Here is a 16,595-nt window from a genome sequence, read left to right as displayed (position 1 = left end):
GGCAGCCCACCAACCCTGCCTCCCTCCCACACACTTTCTGAAGTCAGAGCTGGCACCTCCAGAGAAGGATGGGGAAGGGCAAGGGACAGGATACAATCAAGGATGTGCCAAGAAGCTTTGTGCATGATTTTCTTTAGGCAGTAACAGAAGAGTCCATTGTGGTCTTATACTGGGGTTCCTGGATTCATCTTCTCTGTAAACATGAGAACACCTCAAGTGAAGTGGAAACCCTCCTAAATGGGTCTGATTGGAACTGCCAATTGGTAAGGAAATTAGAAATTATTTTATTACTTATTATTATCATTTTTTAAATTTTAAACCCATACCTTCTGTCTTGGAATCAATACTGTGTATTGGTTCCAAGGCAGAAGAATGGTAAGGGTAGGCAATGGGGGTCAAATGACTTGCCCTGGGTCACATAGCTAGAAAGTGTCTGAGGCCACATTTGAACCTAGGACCTCCCGTCTCTAGGCCTGGCTCTCAATCCACTGAGCTACCCAGCTGCCCTCTGGAAGTTATTTTTTTTAAATTAATTTATTTAGAATTTTTCCTATGGCTTTATGTTTCATATTCTCTCCCTCCCCTCTTCCCTCCCCACTCCCGGAGCTGACAAGCAATTCCACTGGGTTATGCATGTATTATTTTCCTCAAAACCTAAAGAAATTGGAAGTTATAAGACTGGAATAGAAGCTTTCCTATACAAGCCTTCAGAGAAGGCGGCATGGCACAATGGACAGGGTCTGGAGAAGCTAGAGGAGATGTGAGCAGAGAACATGAATAAGCTTAGTCAATTTAGTAACAATTACTGAATAGAGTTGGGCAACAAGCTTACCCGACTTTCAGTGCTGGGCATTTTCATGCCACAAAGCCCTTCCAAAGCTAACTGGCAAAGATTTGCACAAACTATCCCCAGTTCCTGGATTATAGGCACTCAACAAACTCCCTTTCAGTATCCTTAACTTCAAGATTCCCCTCCTCCAGGCAGCCTTTTCCTTTGTCTACCAACTGAAAAGGTTTCCTACAAGCTCTTCTTTGCCTTTACATCACTGTATATCTGGTGTTATATTTACCTGTTTGGATACATTTTCTCCAATAGAATGTAGGCTCTGTGTAGGTAGGGATTGTTGGATTTTATCTATGCCTAACAGTGAATTGTCCATCATGGGTGCTCAATAAATGTCATTTGAATTGGTGTTGGCCAATTAGCTACAGAAGCACTTTTTTTTCACTGCCTGATGAATGTCACTTTAATGTGTGATGTTTCAGTTTGAGTCTTTATAACTCTCATTCTGATGGTTTTATATCATGAGAAAGGAAGAGATTAGATCTATCAGTATTTTTTTTTAAGTTTTATTGATGCTTTTTATTTTTCACATCACAGTCATTTCCTGGTACATATCTCTGCCCCCTCCATAGAACCCTCCTTATTATAACAAAGAAAAACACTTAAGCGAAATTTAACCAACACAGCGGACATTTCTGACAAGCATATGCAACATTTCACATCGGTTTGAACCTATTAGTATCAGGTGACCTGGGGATGATGACTGGGATAACCCAGTTATGAGACTCTCAACTTGATTCAGGGAAAGGAGATTCTCTGCAAGGGAAATCCAGGCTCTGGACCCAGAACCAGAGCTGGCCACAGTACCGAATACTGCCCCAAAGCAAAAGATGATTAAACTAAGCGCCATCATTTTTGCTCAGAAGTAGATGCCAATTGTGTTTAAATTATCTGCTATCTTAACTGTTTCTCATCATCCAATCAAATAGGTATCGCAGCTGTTTTGAAAAGGCAACAAAATGTTAAAAGATCAAAGGAATGGCCAGTTACATATGGCACTTTTACAATTTTTCCCCATCCAACAAGAGTTTTAAATTTAGTTTTTTTGCCTTTTTAGAAGAAATTTATGGTAAAAGATGATCTTCGCATTAAATTGACAGAGATGCACATTTAGGATTTGGCATTTTCATTCTGGGCACATTTCCTGTGCCAGATATATATGTTAATATCGTCTTCAAGCCAACATCATCAAAACGCAACAGAGAGAATGATGGGGATGTTTGAATACTAATCCGAATTATGCCAATTTTGAATTGCAATCCATCCATCTACCAAAACCCGAATAAAAAGTGAGAGTACCACAATCACAATGAAGCAAATGAATTTATACATAACATTTATATGCAGGGTTTTTGTCCATGTTAAGTTTCTGCCTTCAAATTGCAAGTTAGAGAGAATATCTCCAGCTGTTCATGTTTAATTGTGCATGCAAGTATTATGAACATCATTATCAATCAATGTAGCTTACTAGACCACAGATTCATACATACAGAAATCATTTAGACACCTTGAGATGACTGAGATAATGTTTTGAAAGGACTAAGAAGAATATTGAAAAGTAAAATCAAAATTTCCCCTTTTTTATTTTGTAGGAGATTAATTGGAATAGAATTGAAGTGACTTTTTTTCCCCATTTTGGCTTATGAAAATAAAGTTCTTAGTTATTCACCAGTCAGAATATAATTCAGTTAATTGCATTATTGCATTTGTATTTTCATTCACCCAGAGGACATTTTGAAAAGTTCCTCAAGAGCATTTCAGGATAGTGTCTATCCAACAATCTAGTATCTTCTCAGTTGGACAAATTTGTTGAAAACTCAATGTGAAAATCCAAACATACAATCAATAGATGTTTCAAAATTCATGGCCGAAAAGATGAAAGCTTTCGAGGAAAAAAGGAAATACTTGTCATTCTCAAAACATTTTGTGTGTTTGTTTTGTTTTTAGGAGAGGGAAGGGATGGAGCTGGCCCTATGATTTCATCAGTGGAAGCAGCCTCTATTGTGAAAACCTCCTCTACTGATGGTAAACACAAATTTTCCAACAAATGTTGTCTTTGGGGGCATGAATTACTAGTTGAGTTTTATTTCCCATAGTTTTAGTTCTTAGGTGTTTCCAAAAGAATGGTGCTAAAATGCACTCTTGCTAAAGATTCTAGATGTTTGAATCTTAGTCAAGATTCTAAACATCATGATTATTTGCTGTAGAAGCATTTACCTTTCCAATCAAATGGATGTGGTCTAGCCACAAAATATTTTAATTGACCCCAATCTACTGGACTGGTAATTAATTGTTCTCATGGGCACTAAAAGGGGACTTAGTCATTAGGAAGGAAGTCAGACTAGATACCCTCTGAAATCTTTCCCAATTCTAGGAGTCTCTGATTCCCTAGGAAAATTCAATTATTTAATTAAATATTCAAATATTTAACTCAGGGCAGTTATCTAAAATTATCTTGTCACCCATGAAAGGTGGGGAAGCAGGTTCCATTACTGAAAGAGAGTTTTGAGCTGTTTATTCTCTTTCTCTATTTCTTCAGGGCTGAGCAACACCTGGACCACCCTTTTGGCTCTGGACACACACATAAATCTCCCCATTTCTATTTTCTGCTCCCGATCTCATCCCAGCCATTACTGATTCTATAGAGGTCTCCATTACTATAACTTTTAATACCTCAACATTTATCAATGATTCCGTTAATATGGGTATTCCTCTTAACCAACACAGATGTGCACACCCTTGACTATAGATCACACACACACACACACACACACACACACACACACACACACACACACACAAATTCCATCTCTTGGTTCCCAGCCCTCTGGTGATAAGCTTCCATGAAGCTAATTAGCCAGACTGATCCTTAGATGACAGAGATTTCTGTCTGGGATCTGTACTTTGCAGTTTGGTAGGACTTACCAGAGTTTTGCCCTTTGCTTATATGAGTTTTGCAAGCCTAAGGTCATCTCTGTGCTGAAGAGGAATCAAAGAGGGTTTAAATCAACATTAAAGTTAAGTATAAAGCCTCCCTCATTAGGATATAAGTTTTTTGACTACGTTTTTGCCTTTCTTTGAATCCCCACTGCTTAGCACAGTGCCTGATGCAAATAAAGCATTTAAAAATGTTTATCAATTTCATTTGACTACAAGTCAACATGGAGTTTGGGTTTAGATAGTAGGGGGATGCAGCTTCCTGATGATTCCCCAACCTTTTAATAAGGAGCTGAGTCCCTGGCACCTAAGTCTAGTAGAACTAAGGGGAGAGAGCAAGGAAAGAGGAAAAATTTGTGTATTATTTTTTTCATTTGTAATAGTTTGTCGGGTCTTCCCAACTAGAAGGTAAATTCCTGGAAAGAGGGACAAAGCCATCCCCTCTGTGGATTATAATGCCATCTCAAGAATAGCATGATAACTTAATTCAAGGATTCTAACAATTGAGGTGGTGGAAGAATACATCTTGGTAGAGTTAAAAATAGAAAAGCTAAAACATCTGTTATTATTAGTATTCTTTTTTCTCCTTTTAATGTTAAGGAGGCCCATCCAACTCAGGCACTATTGCCTCTACAATTCTGTCCCTAAAACAACAAACTCATCCTTTAAAGTCCTCACTCACAAACCAGTTAGAAAGCAGACTTCCAATTCAAATAACAAGCAGAATGATCTAGGATTTGACACTGGATAGTTCTAGAATGCTATTGCTCTCTCCTTTTCTGATTAGAGAAATATCAGCTCTTGATCAAATCAGCTAAAAGATAGGACAGTTCTTTTTTTTTTTTTGGCAGTCTGGTAGACTGGAAAAAGCAATGAATTATCAGTGAAAGACCTGGCTTTAAATTCATACTCTCATTTCCTAGGTGTGCTACCTTGGACAAGTATTTATTCTCATTGATCCCCAGTTTTCTCATCTTTAAAATGGGACAATGATCTATACATTCCCTACTTCATGGGACTGTTGTAAAGACTGAATGGGATAAAGTATATCTATAAAAGAGTAAACGATTATTTGGGGCTTCTACTTAAAACAAACAAACAAAATGCATAAGATGAGTATTTTATTTCCACTTATTTGAGTCCCAACTCTTAGAATTCATCCAAGGTGTCAAAACGCAAACCTCATCCAAATCTGTTTGTCTTCTCTGACATAAAAAATGGTCAGTTCTCTCAAGTGCATCAGACAGAAACATGAAAAGTTACCAAAAACCACATGACTTGATAAAGCTATGAAATGGTCCAGGTCAAACCTGTTAGTCACAAGGTTAACATTTAAAGGCAGGCAGATATTGGAGAGGGTTAGGAAGGAGGAAGGGCTCCCTTAAACAGTAAGGGAGATGAAGCTGTTGTATCTCTGAATGTTCCTCTTCAGGATTTCAGAGCAGGGACCGAGGACTCGCTCGAAACGAGGACGGTCAAGTTTCACACACTTCAGTGGTCCCCGGGCCACCACAGTGGCAGCCCGAGGCCTGTTGAGCAACAGAGCTATCTCTCCTGCAAGGAGGAAGAAAAAGATAGTCATGGTATTTGAATTTCTCTCCTTTTAAATGCAAGCCACAAAAGGTCATTTATATTTTTTATGGGTTCAAAGAAGATTTGAAGGATAGGTGTCTGCCGGGCACACTAAGCATGCATATATTCTTGTTAAGGGCTGTGCATGATAAAATCATTTAAAAGGACTCTGGTGATACTCATCACATTTTAAGAATCCCATTATTAAAACCGAATCAAGTATATTTAAAAGGTGGGAAGGAAAAAATGCCTTTAAATCAAGAAGGAAAACACAAAGTGCCAAGCATTTGTGTTACAAAAACAGAATTTGGAAATCTTACCAAAGTAATCCGATGGCCCAAGCCTTCCAACCTCCACATACTCCTCATTATCAGACCGGCGCTGAAGAACAGAAGCAGTGCCCTAGGAAAGATAAAAGGCAAAAGGGGGGAAAAAAAGGAAGTTAAATTTTCCTTTTTTTTTGGAAAACTATTTAATCATGGAGCTCCAGAGAATCAATTAATGCTAGATTTTTCTTTCTCTTCAGAGACATTTAAGGTTCAGTGGCATAATCTAACTGGTTGGATGTAGTTTTCCATATGCTATTGTCTCTCTAAGAACCAAGCTTCCATTTTTGTTTCTGGGAACACATGGATGGTGTATTGCAACTGGAAACTTACAAAGTAACATATTTGCCAGGGCCCCCAGACTTGTGCAGCAAGTTGGAAAATTTTCAGAAAAAAATTATTTCTTTCCTTCTGAAGGGGAGTATATATCTCTCGTCATTAAAACAGCCCTTTCTTTCAGTTGACCTTGTACTAACTCCCAAGGACTGGGAAACCTTCCAGTACCCTCTAAGTCCTCCCAGTATACAGTAGTAGTAGCATGTTTTCAGGGACATATCATCAACTCACTGATCTGACTTCCCCCCACCATGATCCCCTGAAAAGGGGGGAGGTAGGGGAGATATTTTTACTGTTAAATTATTAACACTAAGACCGTGGGCTGAATTGACATGGCAGAATAACAATTAAGAAATGCCTTATAAAGTCACCACAAAATACATTACACATTAAAAGGACAACCTTTAGACCCAGGCAACCTAGAAAATAGAGCTGATCAAGATATTTTTATTGCTCTCTGGCCCGTCTCTAAAATGGCGCCAACCTTAACACTAGTCCTAAAATAATATGTGTGGTCAGATGCAACTCTTCTAGGCTCACCATCCAAAATTTCTGGTACAGATTTCTACACTCATAAGCTGGAAGGGCCCTTAGAGATCATCTAGTGCAACCATTTCTTTTACAGAGGAGGAGGCTGAAGCCCAGAGAAGTCATCCAACTAGTGCTGGTAGGGTCGGGATGAGAACCTAGCATAATATGATAGCAATACACTGTCTTGTAAATCTAAAGACCATACCACATTCCCCACCCAGGAGCCAGGTCAAAAAAATGGCCACTTGATGGTGGCAGGATAAATCTCCTTCTTTGCTCAGTTTTGCATGTACCCAAGGAAGCAAAGAGGGGGCAAGAGACTGGGATATTAGGATTGCCCAAAGAGTTAAAATTGGATCATTCCAAGTAAAAAAAAAATAATAAGTAGGGTACTCCAACTCTTCACAGCTATCAAAGAAGGAAGGAGCATATGCTAGAAAGAAGAACAGCTGAAATACTCAGAAATTCATGGAAGACAAAATCTAAGAAAGGAGTTGGTAGTAAAACCCATGGGCTCAAATGTCTATACACAAATGCCTAATATTTAGGTAATAAACAAGAGGAACTGGGGGTTCTAAGGGTACAGAGGGAAATTTGACTTCCTTTATATCACTGTGACTTGGGATGAAATCCTGGACTAGATCACAGTTCTAGATGGGAATACCTTATTCAAAGGAAACTGGTTAAAGAAGGGGCAGGGAGGGCAATACTGTTTATTAAGAAGGTCTACTCCTAGGGGAGGAAATGAAAGTATGGAGGGAGGAGTAAACATGATGAGGATAAATTGGGTAAAGGTCAATAGAGAGATAAATAGAAATTACTTTGTCATTAGAGTATATTATATGCCACCTGGACGGAAAGTGAAAATAGATGAGGACTTTAAGAAACAGGTCACAAACCAGGCAAACACACAAAACTAGAATTATACTGTTGGGTAGTCAACTGACATCCATTAAGTGCCTACTATTTTTCAGTCTCTATAGTAAGTGCTAGAGATCTGGGGAGGCAAGGGGAGAAGACTCAGACCTTGTTTTAAAGGAGCTTATAGTCTATAAGCAGTGAAAGAAGATTTCAATTATCAAATATCCAGATGTTTGCTGGAAATCTCTGCCAAAAACAGAGCAGCAGCTAGTAACTTTTTGCTCCATCTTAGCAATGAATTTCATCCTTTAAAAGATGGAAGAACTTAAAAGAGAAAATTATATTCTGGATCTAATTCTCACTAGAAGGGGAGAATAGTGGTGGAAACCAAGCAAATCAAACAAACATTCATTCATTTATTTAGTCATTCATTTATTCATTCATTCATTCATTTCTTTGTTTGTTTGTTTTTTGTTTTTAAAATATAAACCCTTACCTTCTGTCTTGGGGTCAATACTGTGTATTGGCTCCAAGGCAGAAGAGTGGTAAGGGTAGGCAATGGGGGTCAAGTGACTTGCCCAGGATCACACAGCTGGGAAGTGTCTGAGGTCATATTTGAACCCAGGATCTCCCATCTCTAGGCCTGGCTCTCAATCCACTGAGTCACCCAGCTGCCCCCAAATAAACATTTATTAAGGGTCCATTCTATGCCAGGAATGAACATTAGAGCATAACATGGTCCTATAGAAAGGAAAGAAATGTTTATTAAGAGCTTACTGTGTGCTAAGCACTCAAGATACATATACAAAAGTAAAGAAAAAGACAGTTCCTTTCTTCAAGGAAAGATACATTGAGGTAAGACAAAGGAAGCTGAAATTTTAGGAGAGTGGGGAATGAAAATATTGAGTTTGAGGTATGTTTGAAGTTCAGAAACCAGGAATAGGGCCAGGAGAGGAATAAAAGCAAATTTGGGGTCCTCCACAAAATGGAACTCACTAAAAGGAAAAAGAGGGCAGTTCTTAGAGAGGGATATTTCTAGTTGAGAAGAATACAGCGAGAGTTGGATTTTCCAGGGCAAAGACTCTAGGCTCCTCCACAAATAGAGGGATTCACCCAGAAGGAATTAACCATTCAAGAATGCTAAAACTCAGACAGCCGAAGGTGGCAAGAGGAGGTGAGACCAACAAAAGGATTTTTTTTAAGTTATATTGTATAAAAGGGAGGATCAAAGAAGGGAAATGACTTTTGCTTGAAGTGTATGGGATTTTGATCATGGACAACAGAAAGAAGGTGCTCAATTTTATTTTCTCTTGTTTTCTCTGCCAAGGAGAACAACGCTTGTACTAGAGAATATACAACAGAAATTACTAATAGGGAGTTGATATTCGAGATAAATAAGGAGTTTAGCACAGTGCCTGGCACAAAGAATGTGTTTAATAATATGATCATGACAACAAAGAGATAAAGAGTACCGAGTTTTCCTTGAAGAATTCACGATACCTGGCTCAGATGAATGACTACATCTTCAAGTAATGAAAGAACTGACAGATAGATGATTTCTGAATTACTGTGAGTAAAATGTGAAGGATAATAGAAAAAAGGAGCAGTATTGTGAAATTAGAGAAAAGCAAACATCCTAATTTTTTTAAAAAGGGAAGAGAATGGTCTTCAAACAATCAGCCAATGAGTGTGACTTTGATATCTGGGAAAATTCTGAAACAGATGACTAAAGTCAAATGATGGCTGGCAAGCATCTAGAAATGGAAGCAATGGTTATAAAGAACCAGAAAAGGTCATGCCAACAGTGTAAATGGAAAGAAGAATCACATAGAGACATATACATGCAAAAAGTCTCTCAAAAGTGAATGTTAGAAAATTATAAAGAACAAGTCTAGGGGCAGCTCAATCTGTGGATTGAGCCAGGAGGTTTTGGGTTCAAATCTGACTTCAGACACTTTCTAGCTGCCTGATCCTGGACAAGTCACTTAACCCCCATTACTGCTTTTCTGGATTGGAATAAATACACAATATTAATTCTAAGTTGGAAGCTAAGGGTTTTTTAAAGGAAAATAATCTAGTTAATCTGAAAGAAATCTCAGAAAGTACTAGCAACCACCCCTTTGTGGAAGTGGGAGGTGCATGAGTGTCATACGCTGTACATGTTATTGGACTTTTCCAGTATCCTGGTTGCTTCTACTCATTTTTCCTCTTCTTTTTTCTTTTTCTTTTAATTTGTTACATGAGATGACTTTTGAGGAGAAAGAGACAGGGAGATACTGCAGAAAACTATGACATTAAAAGCAAAAGACAGAAATACAGATAAATTAAAAAAAAAACACCAAAGGTCATACCAAATGAATGTCCTGTCTGTTTTGACAGGATCACTGAACTGATGAAGGAGTGCTGTGGATAATGCAATCTATATTTAACTATGCCTAAAGTATCTGATACTATTTTTCTGGAGAAAATGGAGAGATTATGGAATGAGAATGCAATTAGATGGATTTAGGGGGATGGCCAAACTCAGTAGTTTTTAATGGTTCAACATCAGTGTGGCAGAGGTACACTTGTCAGGTCTCATCTGGAGTGTTATTTTTGGCTCTGAGAAATGTGGTTTAAGAAGAATAGAGGAGGTAGAGAATATCTTGGAGGACTCCTAGGACAGGGACAAGATGTGAATCCATCTTTCATGAGGATGCATTGAAGGAACATGTTATTCTTAGCTTGTAGAAGAGGAGATTCAGGAGAAGCACGATGTCTGTCTTCAAGCATGTGAAGCACTTTTAGGGGAAGGAAGGATGAGACTCATTCCATTTGGCCCCAGAGGGCAGAACAAGGACAAATGTTTGGAAGTTGTAAGGAAGCCAACTTGGGATCCATGTCAGGAAAAGCTTCCTAACAATTATAATTGTACAAAAGTAGAATGGGCTGCCTCAAGAGGTGGGAAAAGGCTTCCCTTGCTTGGAGGTCATCAGACAGGGTCTGATCACTTTTCCAGGACACTATCATGGAGATTCATATGGGGTTGGATTAGATGGTTGATAAAATCCCTTTCAGTTCTCAAATCCCATGCCTCAGTGATCAACCCCAATCATGTTAGTACAGTGTCTAGACTCTAGCAGACCACTGTAACCCTTTCAGGGAATTGGATTACCACTTGTTAAACTGTCCTTAAAAAGTGCTTCTAAACAACACCCAGGTGCCCTTTAAGAGCTATTTGCTGAGCACTTTACTCTCAAGGTATATTTGGCTCACCCTAGCTCACCCAAGAATCAGACTTGTGAAATGCTAGGCTATTCCTGAAGTTAATTTATAATCCTAACCTCTAAACAGTCCAAAGCATACATAAGTCAGAAGACCCATCTGTTGCCAACCAGCTGAGGAATCTGCAAGTTACGGGTAAACGGTGGCATTTTCTCAATCCCTGTGTCCCCACTGTTTATCTGTTCTTGGTCATGTTTATAAAGGTAGCTTGACTGATGGTTGGGCACAGCTTCTCCTGGTAACTTCATGTGGAATCTATTTTATCTTCAGGGAATACTGTGCTTGCCTAAGGCCCTGGGAGGGCTGTCTAAGTGGGCAGCCAAAGATGTAAACTACTACAATAAACTATTCCTTGGAGATAGAAGACAAAGTTGAAGGGGTGTGTATTTGGAGTCAGAAGATCTGGGTTTAAGTCCTGGCTCTGCTTTTTACTATTTCAGTGACGTTGGACAAGTTACTTAATTTCTCTAGGGCCCATAGTTTCTATAAAAACGAGGAGATTATACTAAATAGCTTCAGAGGTTCTTTCCATCCTTAAATTCATGATTTTGTGATTATTTGATTTAACATTCTCCTTTTGCAGATGAAGGTCAGGAAGGAAAAGGGGCTTGTTCAAGGTTACACAGCAGAAAAGATGGTTTTAGAATCTGGTTATGCCTCTTAATTCTGAGTAGCAGCACTAGGAAGTATAATTGTTCTCATTTAGTCCCATAGTCTCATGGACTGAAAACATGCAAACAACCACACACAAACAAACTATATACCAGATAAAGTGGGGAAAATCTTAGAGGAAAGGCAACAAGATTAAGGAGGCTTAGGAAAGTCTTCTTGTATAAAATAGGTCTTGAGCTGATTCTTTTTTTTTTTTTTTTTTTTAACCCTTAACTTCTGTGTATTGGCTCCTTGGTGGAAGAATGATAAGGGTGGGCAATGGGGGTCAAGTGACTTGCCCAGGGTCACACAGCTAGGAAGTGTCTGAGGCCACATTTGAACCTAGGACCTCTTGTGTCTAGGCCTGGCTCTCAATCCACTGAGCTACCCAGCTGCCCCTTGAGCTGATTCTTGAAGAAACCCAAGAGGATGTGATAAGGAGAAAGAGAATCCCAAGCATAGGGGACAGTCACTAAAATGATTTGCAGTTGGGAAGCAGAGGATTCTGTGAGAGATACAGCAAGCGGGATAGTGTCACTGGCTCATAGAGAGGAGTGAGAAGTAAAGAAGATTGGAAAAGTAGGAAAGGGTCAGGTTACAAAAGGTTGTAAAAAGCCCAGCAGAGGATTTCATATTTGATCCTGGAGGAAACAGGAGTGTACTAGAGTTTACTGGATAGGCCACAGAATCTCAGAGATGGAAGAGGCTTCATCATCCAAATTATATTCAATAAAGAATTCCTCCTATGTCATTCTCTATCAGTGGCCATCCAACCTCTAGCTGAAGATTTCCACTGAGGGGAACATCCTTGACTCCTAAGGCAGTCCATGTCACTTTTGGTCATGTCTAATTCTTGGAAAATTTTTCCTTACATCATGTCTAATCAAGTCTAAGTGTGCTTTTCCTTATTCTCTTGAAATTGCTCCTAATTCTTTGGGACCAACTACAATCCTTTTACCATATGACAACCCTTCAAATGCTTACAGACAAATATTCCACTCCCCATAAGTTTTTTCTGTTCTCCAAGTTAAACATCTACAGTTCCTTCAATCCATTTTTATATAAGATGATCTCTTTTTGTCTCACTACCCTGGCCACTATTTTTCAGATATACTCTAGTTTCATTATATCCTTCCTAAAAGGTGGTGTCCAGAAAGGAACACAATGCCCTAGTCCAGTCTGGCCTGATTACAGTGAGACCATTATCTCTCTCATTCTGAGCTCTCTGCCTCTCTTAGGGAAGCATAGGACAGAATGAGCTTATAGCACATTTTTACCAGAGATATGAACCATTATCTAGTGATAGCTCCCATAACCTATACTTGTGAAGTTGATTTTTTGAACCCAAGAGTAGAACTTTACATTTATCCCTATTGAAATTGATCTTAATCTTATTCTAATCTAAGCTTTCTATTATTCTAAGCACTCTATTCAATTAATCTCTTATATCAAGATTCTCATCCAATGTGTTAATTATTTTTCCTAGCTTCATTATCTGAAAATTTGACAAGCATAAATTCTATTGCTTCATTAAGTTAGTTTAAAATATATATATATATATATGTTGAATAGCACATTATACAGATCTTTGAGGTTATTCTACCTGAGACCTTTAGAGTGAAAGGTAGGAAATTTCCTACCTCTGAAATCATACCATCAAGTCAAGTCACCTACTCTATGTGCTCATAGTTGGTTTTTTTCCTCCAAGTGAATGAACTTGAATATGCACATTCTGCATATACCTATTCACTAGCCTAGAATTCTTTCTTTTTACTAATTTCTATTCATATCTTTTGTTTTCACATCTTTTCTGAATCTATTTTTTTCTCCCTTCTCTTATATCAGTAACCATTCCTTATAACAAAGAACGGGAAAGATAGAGGAGATAAAAAGAAGTTCAGGAAAAACTAACAAACATATCAACCAAGATTAAAAGTATATGTAATGTTCCACACCTAGAATCTCCCACTTCTGCAAAGAAAAGGAAGTGCATTTTATCCCTTTTTCAAGTATAAACTTGATTATTATAATCACAAGCTATTCAAGTTAGTTTTTGTTGTTATTTTTTACATTTATACTGTAGTTCTATACTGTTTCTTTCATTTTCATTTTTTAAAATATTCCTCTTTTGTTTAATTTTTACTTCACCAGCATTTCTCAAGAGATTCCTCACCCCAACCAGAGAACTATTTCTTGTGACATAGAATTGAGAGAGAGAGAGAGAGAGAGAGAGAGAGAGAGAGAGAGAGAGAAGAAAACAGTTCAATAAAATTAATTGGCACATTAATCAAGTCCATTGGTCCAGGGTAGGAAGAACCCAATTTCACAAACTCAGTTAGGACCTATTACTTACTTATTGTTAAAACTCTCCATCTGACTCAGCTTACTAAATACTCTTATTATTTATCCTGAATTTTATCCAGATCTCAATAAAATGAAAGTCCATCCTGAAGACATTATAACTATCACTTAACTTCATATATATATATATATATATATACACACCCACATATTTGTTTTCCATCTCATACATATGAGATGGAAAACAAATTGGCATGAATTTCAAGTGCCAAGACAGATCAGTCTTTGATGATAGATCCACACAAGCAGGGTGCCTATTTTCTTGCATCAAGGAGAATATTTAGGAGTCATGGAATTTAGTCACACAGTGGTATCCAACTTCATGTTCATTCTGTTTTCAGAGAATGAGTGGATCTGAATATTGGTTCTCATTGGGGGAAAAAAGTCAAACAATTTCTTTGATACTGCTAATGCAGTTAATCCTGAAGCAACTGATAGTACAGGATTCTTAAGGCAGAGATGTCTGAGTTCCACAATAAACACTAATTTTGGCAGAAGTGATTGATATTTAATTCCAGATACATCTTTTTTCCATTCTCTAGTTAAACGCTATAAACTCTTTCTGCCACTGAGTAAGACCAGAGCTACAATTAAGTCAACTACTCCTGACATCCAAACTCACATTTAAATACACATGCAATAATTTTAATCCTCATCCCAAGTATGACATATTTCATGAGAAATTCACAGGATACTAGCAGACCAGCATCTCACAAAATACTTCTAGACCATGAGACATCAAAGACAATCAGTAATTGATCTCCCAGGACCACCTTTATGATAAGAAAATATTACTATTAGTCCAACAAACATTCCTTCATGAACAGATCAGACTAGCTGTCTTACTGGCCCTTATATATGGCCACTCCATTGCCCAACGCCTGCTATCTGCCATGCCTGAAATTAATTTTCTCCTTATCTCTTAGAATCCCTGATTCCCTTAAAAAGGGGGGTTGTTTTCTCTTTCTCCTTAATTCCAATTTTTGTCAATTTGCTCTTTATAAGATAGAAAACAACCTGGCAGGATTTTCAAGAACCATTTCAAATACTGCTTTCTACATTTAGTCTTTCCTGATTACCACCACTTTGTGGGAAATTTTAAATTTCCTTTGTAGAGATTATGTATAAATACATGTATATATGCTATCTCTACTGTTTTTGCCTCTAAAGTATCTAAGACTCAATGTTCCTTGCCTATAGTGGGCACTTAACTAAATGTCAAATACTATCAAGGTTTCAAGAATGGGAGATTGGGTGAAGAGAGTAACCAGAGGTGGAAAGAGTCACGTCAAAATGAAGAACAAATATATTAAGGAAGATCGAATTAGGGCATGTTGAGGATGATGTGCTGGTTAAGAACCATGAGGTGGGTATGTTTTCTACATAGTTGGGGATACAGGTCTCAAGGTTGAAAGAGAGGTCAGGGCTGGAGATAGAGATTTGGGACTTATGAGTGTACAGAAATGGTAGTTGAAGAATGGGAATGATTAAGGTTGCCAAGAAGTTAGAATCTAGTTGGGAGTAGAAAAGAAGATAAAGGAAAGAATTCAAGAATTTGAGACTGGTAAAAAACTAACCAATAATTAATATTACAGAAATTGTTACTTGGATAGTAGGACAACTATAAGAGATGGGGTAAAGCATACAATCTAGGAGTATTTGGTAAACTTTTAGCAATCAGATCTCAAAAAATAAGTGTGCAAAACCACACTTTTAAGCACAGTCTGCATTATTAACATTTTCTCTATCACTTTCTTAAATCTAGACATTCAAGAAAATAATAAATCAAATCCTGACTGTAGTGTTGCTGATTCTGGTGATATAAGTGGTCACATTGAAAATTTAACAATCAGCTCTCCCAAGCCAATATAAGTCATCTCCAATAATCCTCTTGCCAAAGTTTCTTGTCTTGTCTAACTTTATATATGCCATAATTCTTTTATTCTCTCTTTCTCTCCCATTTCCCATTAGCTTAGCTCCTGATTTCTTTCCAGATATTGTTGCTCAAGTATATCAGTGCAGTTTGCTAAAGTATCCTTGGAAGGAAAAGAGATAAAGTGCTCAGCTTTTGTTTGATCACGAGAGTTCATGTCTGCAAACCGACCAATGCTTCAAAAGAAATCACAAAATTAGGAGAACTTGCCTCTATTCTGTTCCTAAAGAAAACTTCTCATAAAATTCAGCTGTTGGTTTTTGTTCTTATTAGGGGACATCAGAATATCAAGACATTTGTTTAACCTGGCAAAGTGCTAATCATTATTAGAAATAAACAAATAAACAAAATTATGGGTAAATAGTTAAAAAAAAAATAGAACAGCATCAGAGTAGCAAGGGCAAGATGACAGTCCCAAGATGACAATACAAAACTCTCATTCCTAGAAATTATTAGTTGGCCAAATCTCTTACCTATTAGGGGCCTCAGTTTCCCCCTCTGTAAAATGAGGGGGCTGGACTTGATGACATCTAAGGTCCTTTGCAACTCTAAATCTAAGATCCTATGTGTCTTAAGACCAGGAAAGGTTGTTAACCAGTAATCCTTGTAGGCAAGAAAGGGGTTGTAGATCCCATTATTCGGATCAGGAAATGGAAACTGAGGCTAAATGACTAACATGGAATCTGTTGACATTGGTAAATAGGACTCCAGTTTTCCAATTTTGTGCCAATTAGCTTCACTGACACTCATATACTCATAGTTCATTTTAGTTTCTCTTTTTCTCAATGGTGCCATAATTTTAAGTTAGTCCATTTAAGATCGAGAGTCATCAGTAAATGTGACAAATTCAAACACATTGAGTCTTCTTTATCTAGATTCCATTGCAAGCTATGGACAAACAGGTCCTAATAGATGAATCATTAACTAGGTCTGTGGGAGAGATATCATTTAAAGGCAATGAGAGAGTTCCTTGTTGGAT

General features: G+C 37.8%; 1 protein-coding gene across 1 annotated transcript in view; it reads right to left on the bottom strand.

The window, feature by feature from the left end:
* Positions 1–4,034: 4,034 nt before the first annotated feature.
* Positions 4,035–16,595, bottom strand: part of PRKAR1B (protein kinase cAMP-dependent type I regulatory subunit beta) — a 219,261-nt gene continuing 206,700 nt past the window's right edge. The window contains exons 7-8 of the mRNA XM_044660121.1: positions 5,674–5,755; positions 4,035–5,335 (exon numbers count right to left, since the gene is read on the bottom strand). Coding sequence (XP_044516056.1) covers positions 5,163–5,335; positions 5,674–5,755 — 255 coding nt within the window. The 3' untranslated portion in view covers positions 4,035–5,162. The remainder of the gene's footprint in view (positions 5,336–5,673; positions 5,756–16,595) is intronic.

Source organism: Gracilinanus agilis, chromosome 1 (genome assembly GCF_016433145.1).
Source record: "Gracilinanus agilis isolate LMUSP501 chromosome 1, AgileGrace, whole genome shotgun sequence".
Lineage (NCBI taxonomy): Eukaryota > Metazoa > Chordata > Mammalia > Didelphimorphia > Didelphidae > Gracilinanus > Gracilinanus agilis.
Note: the sequence above shows the minus strand (reverse complement) of the source record. Positions and strands in the feature narration are given on the sequence as shown.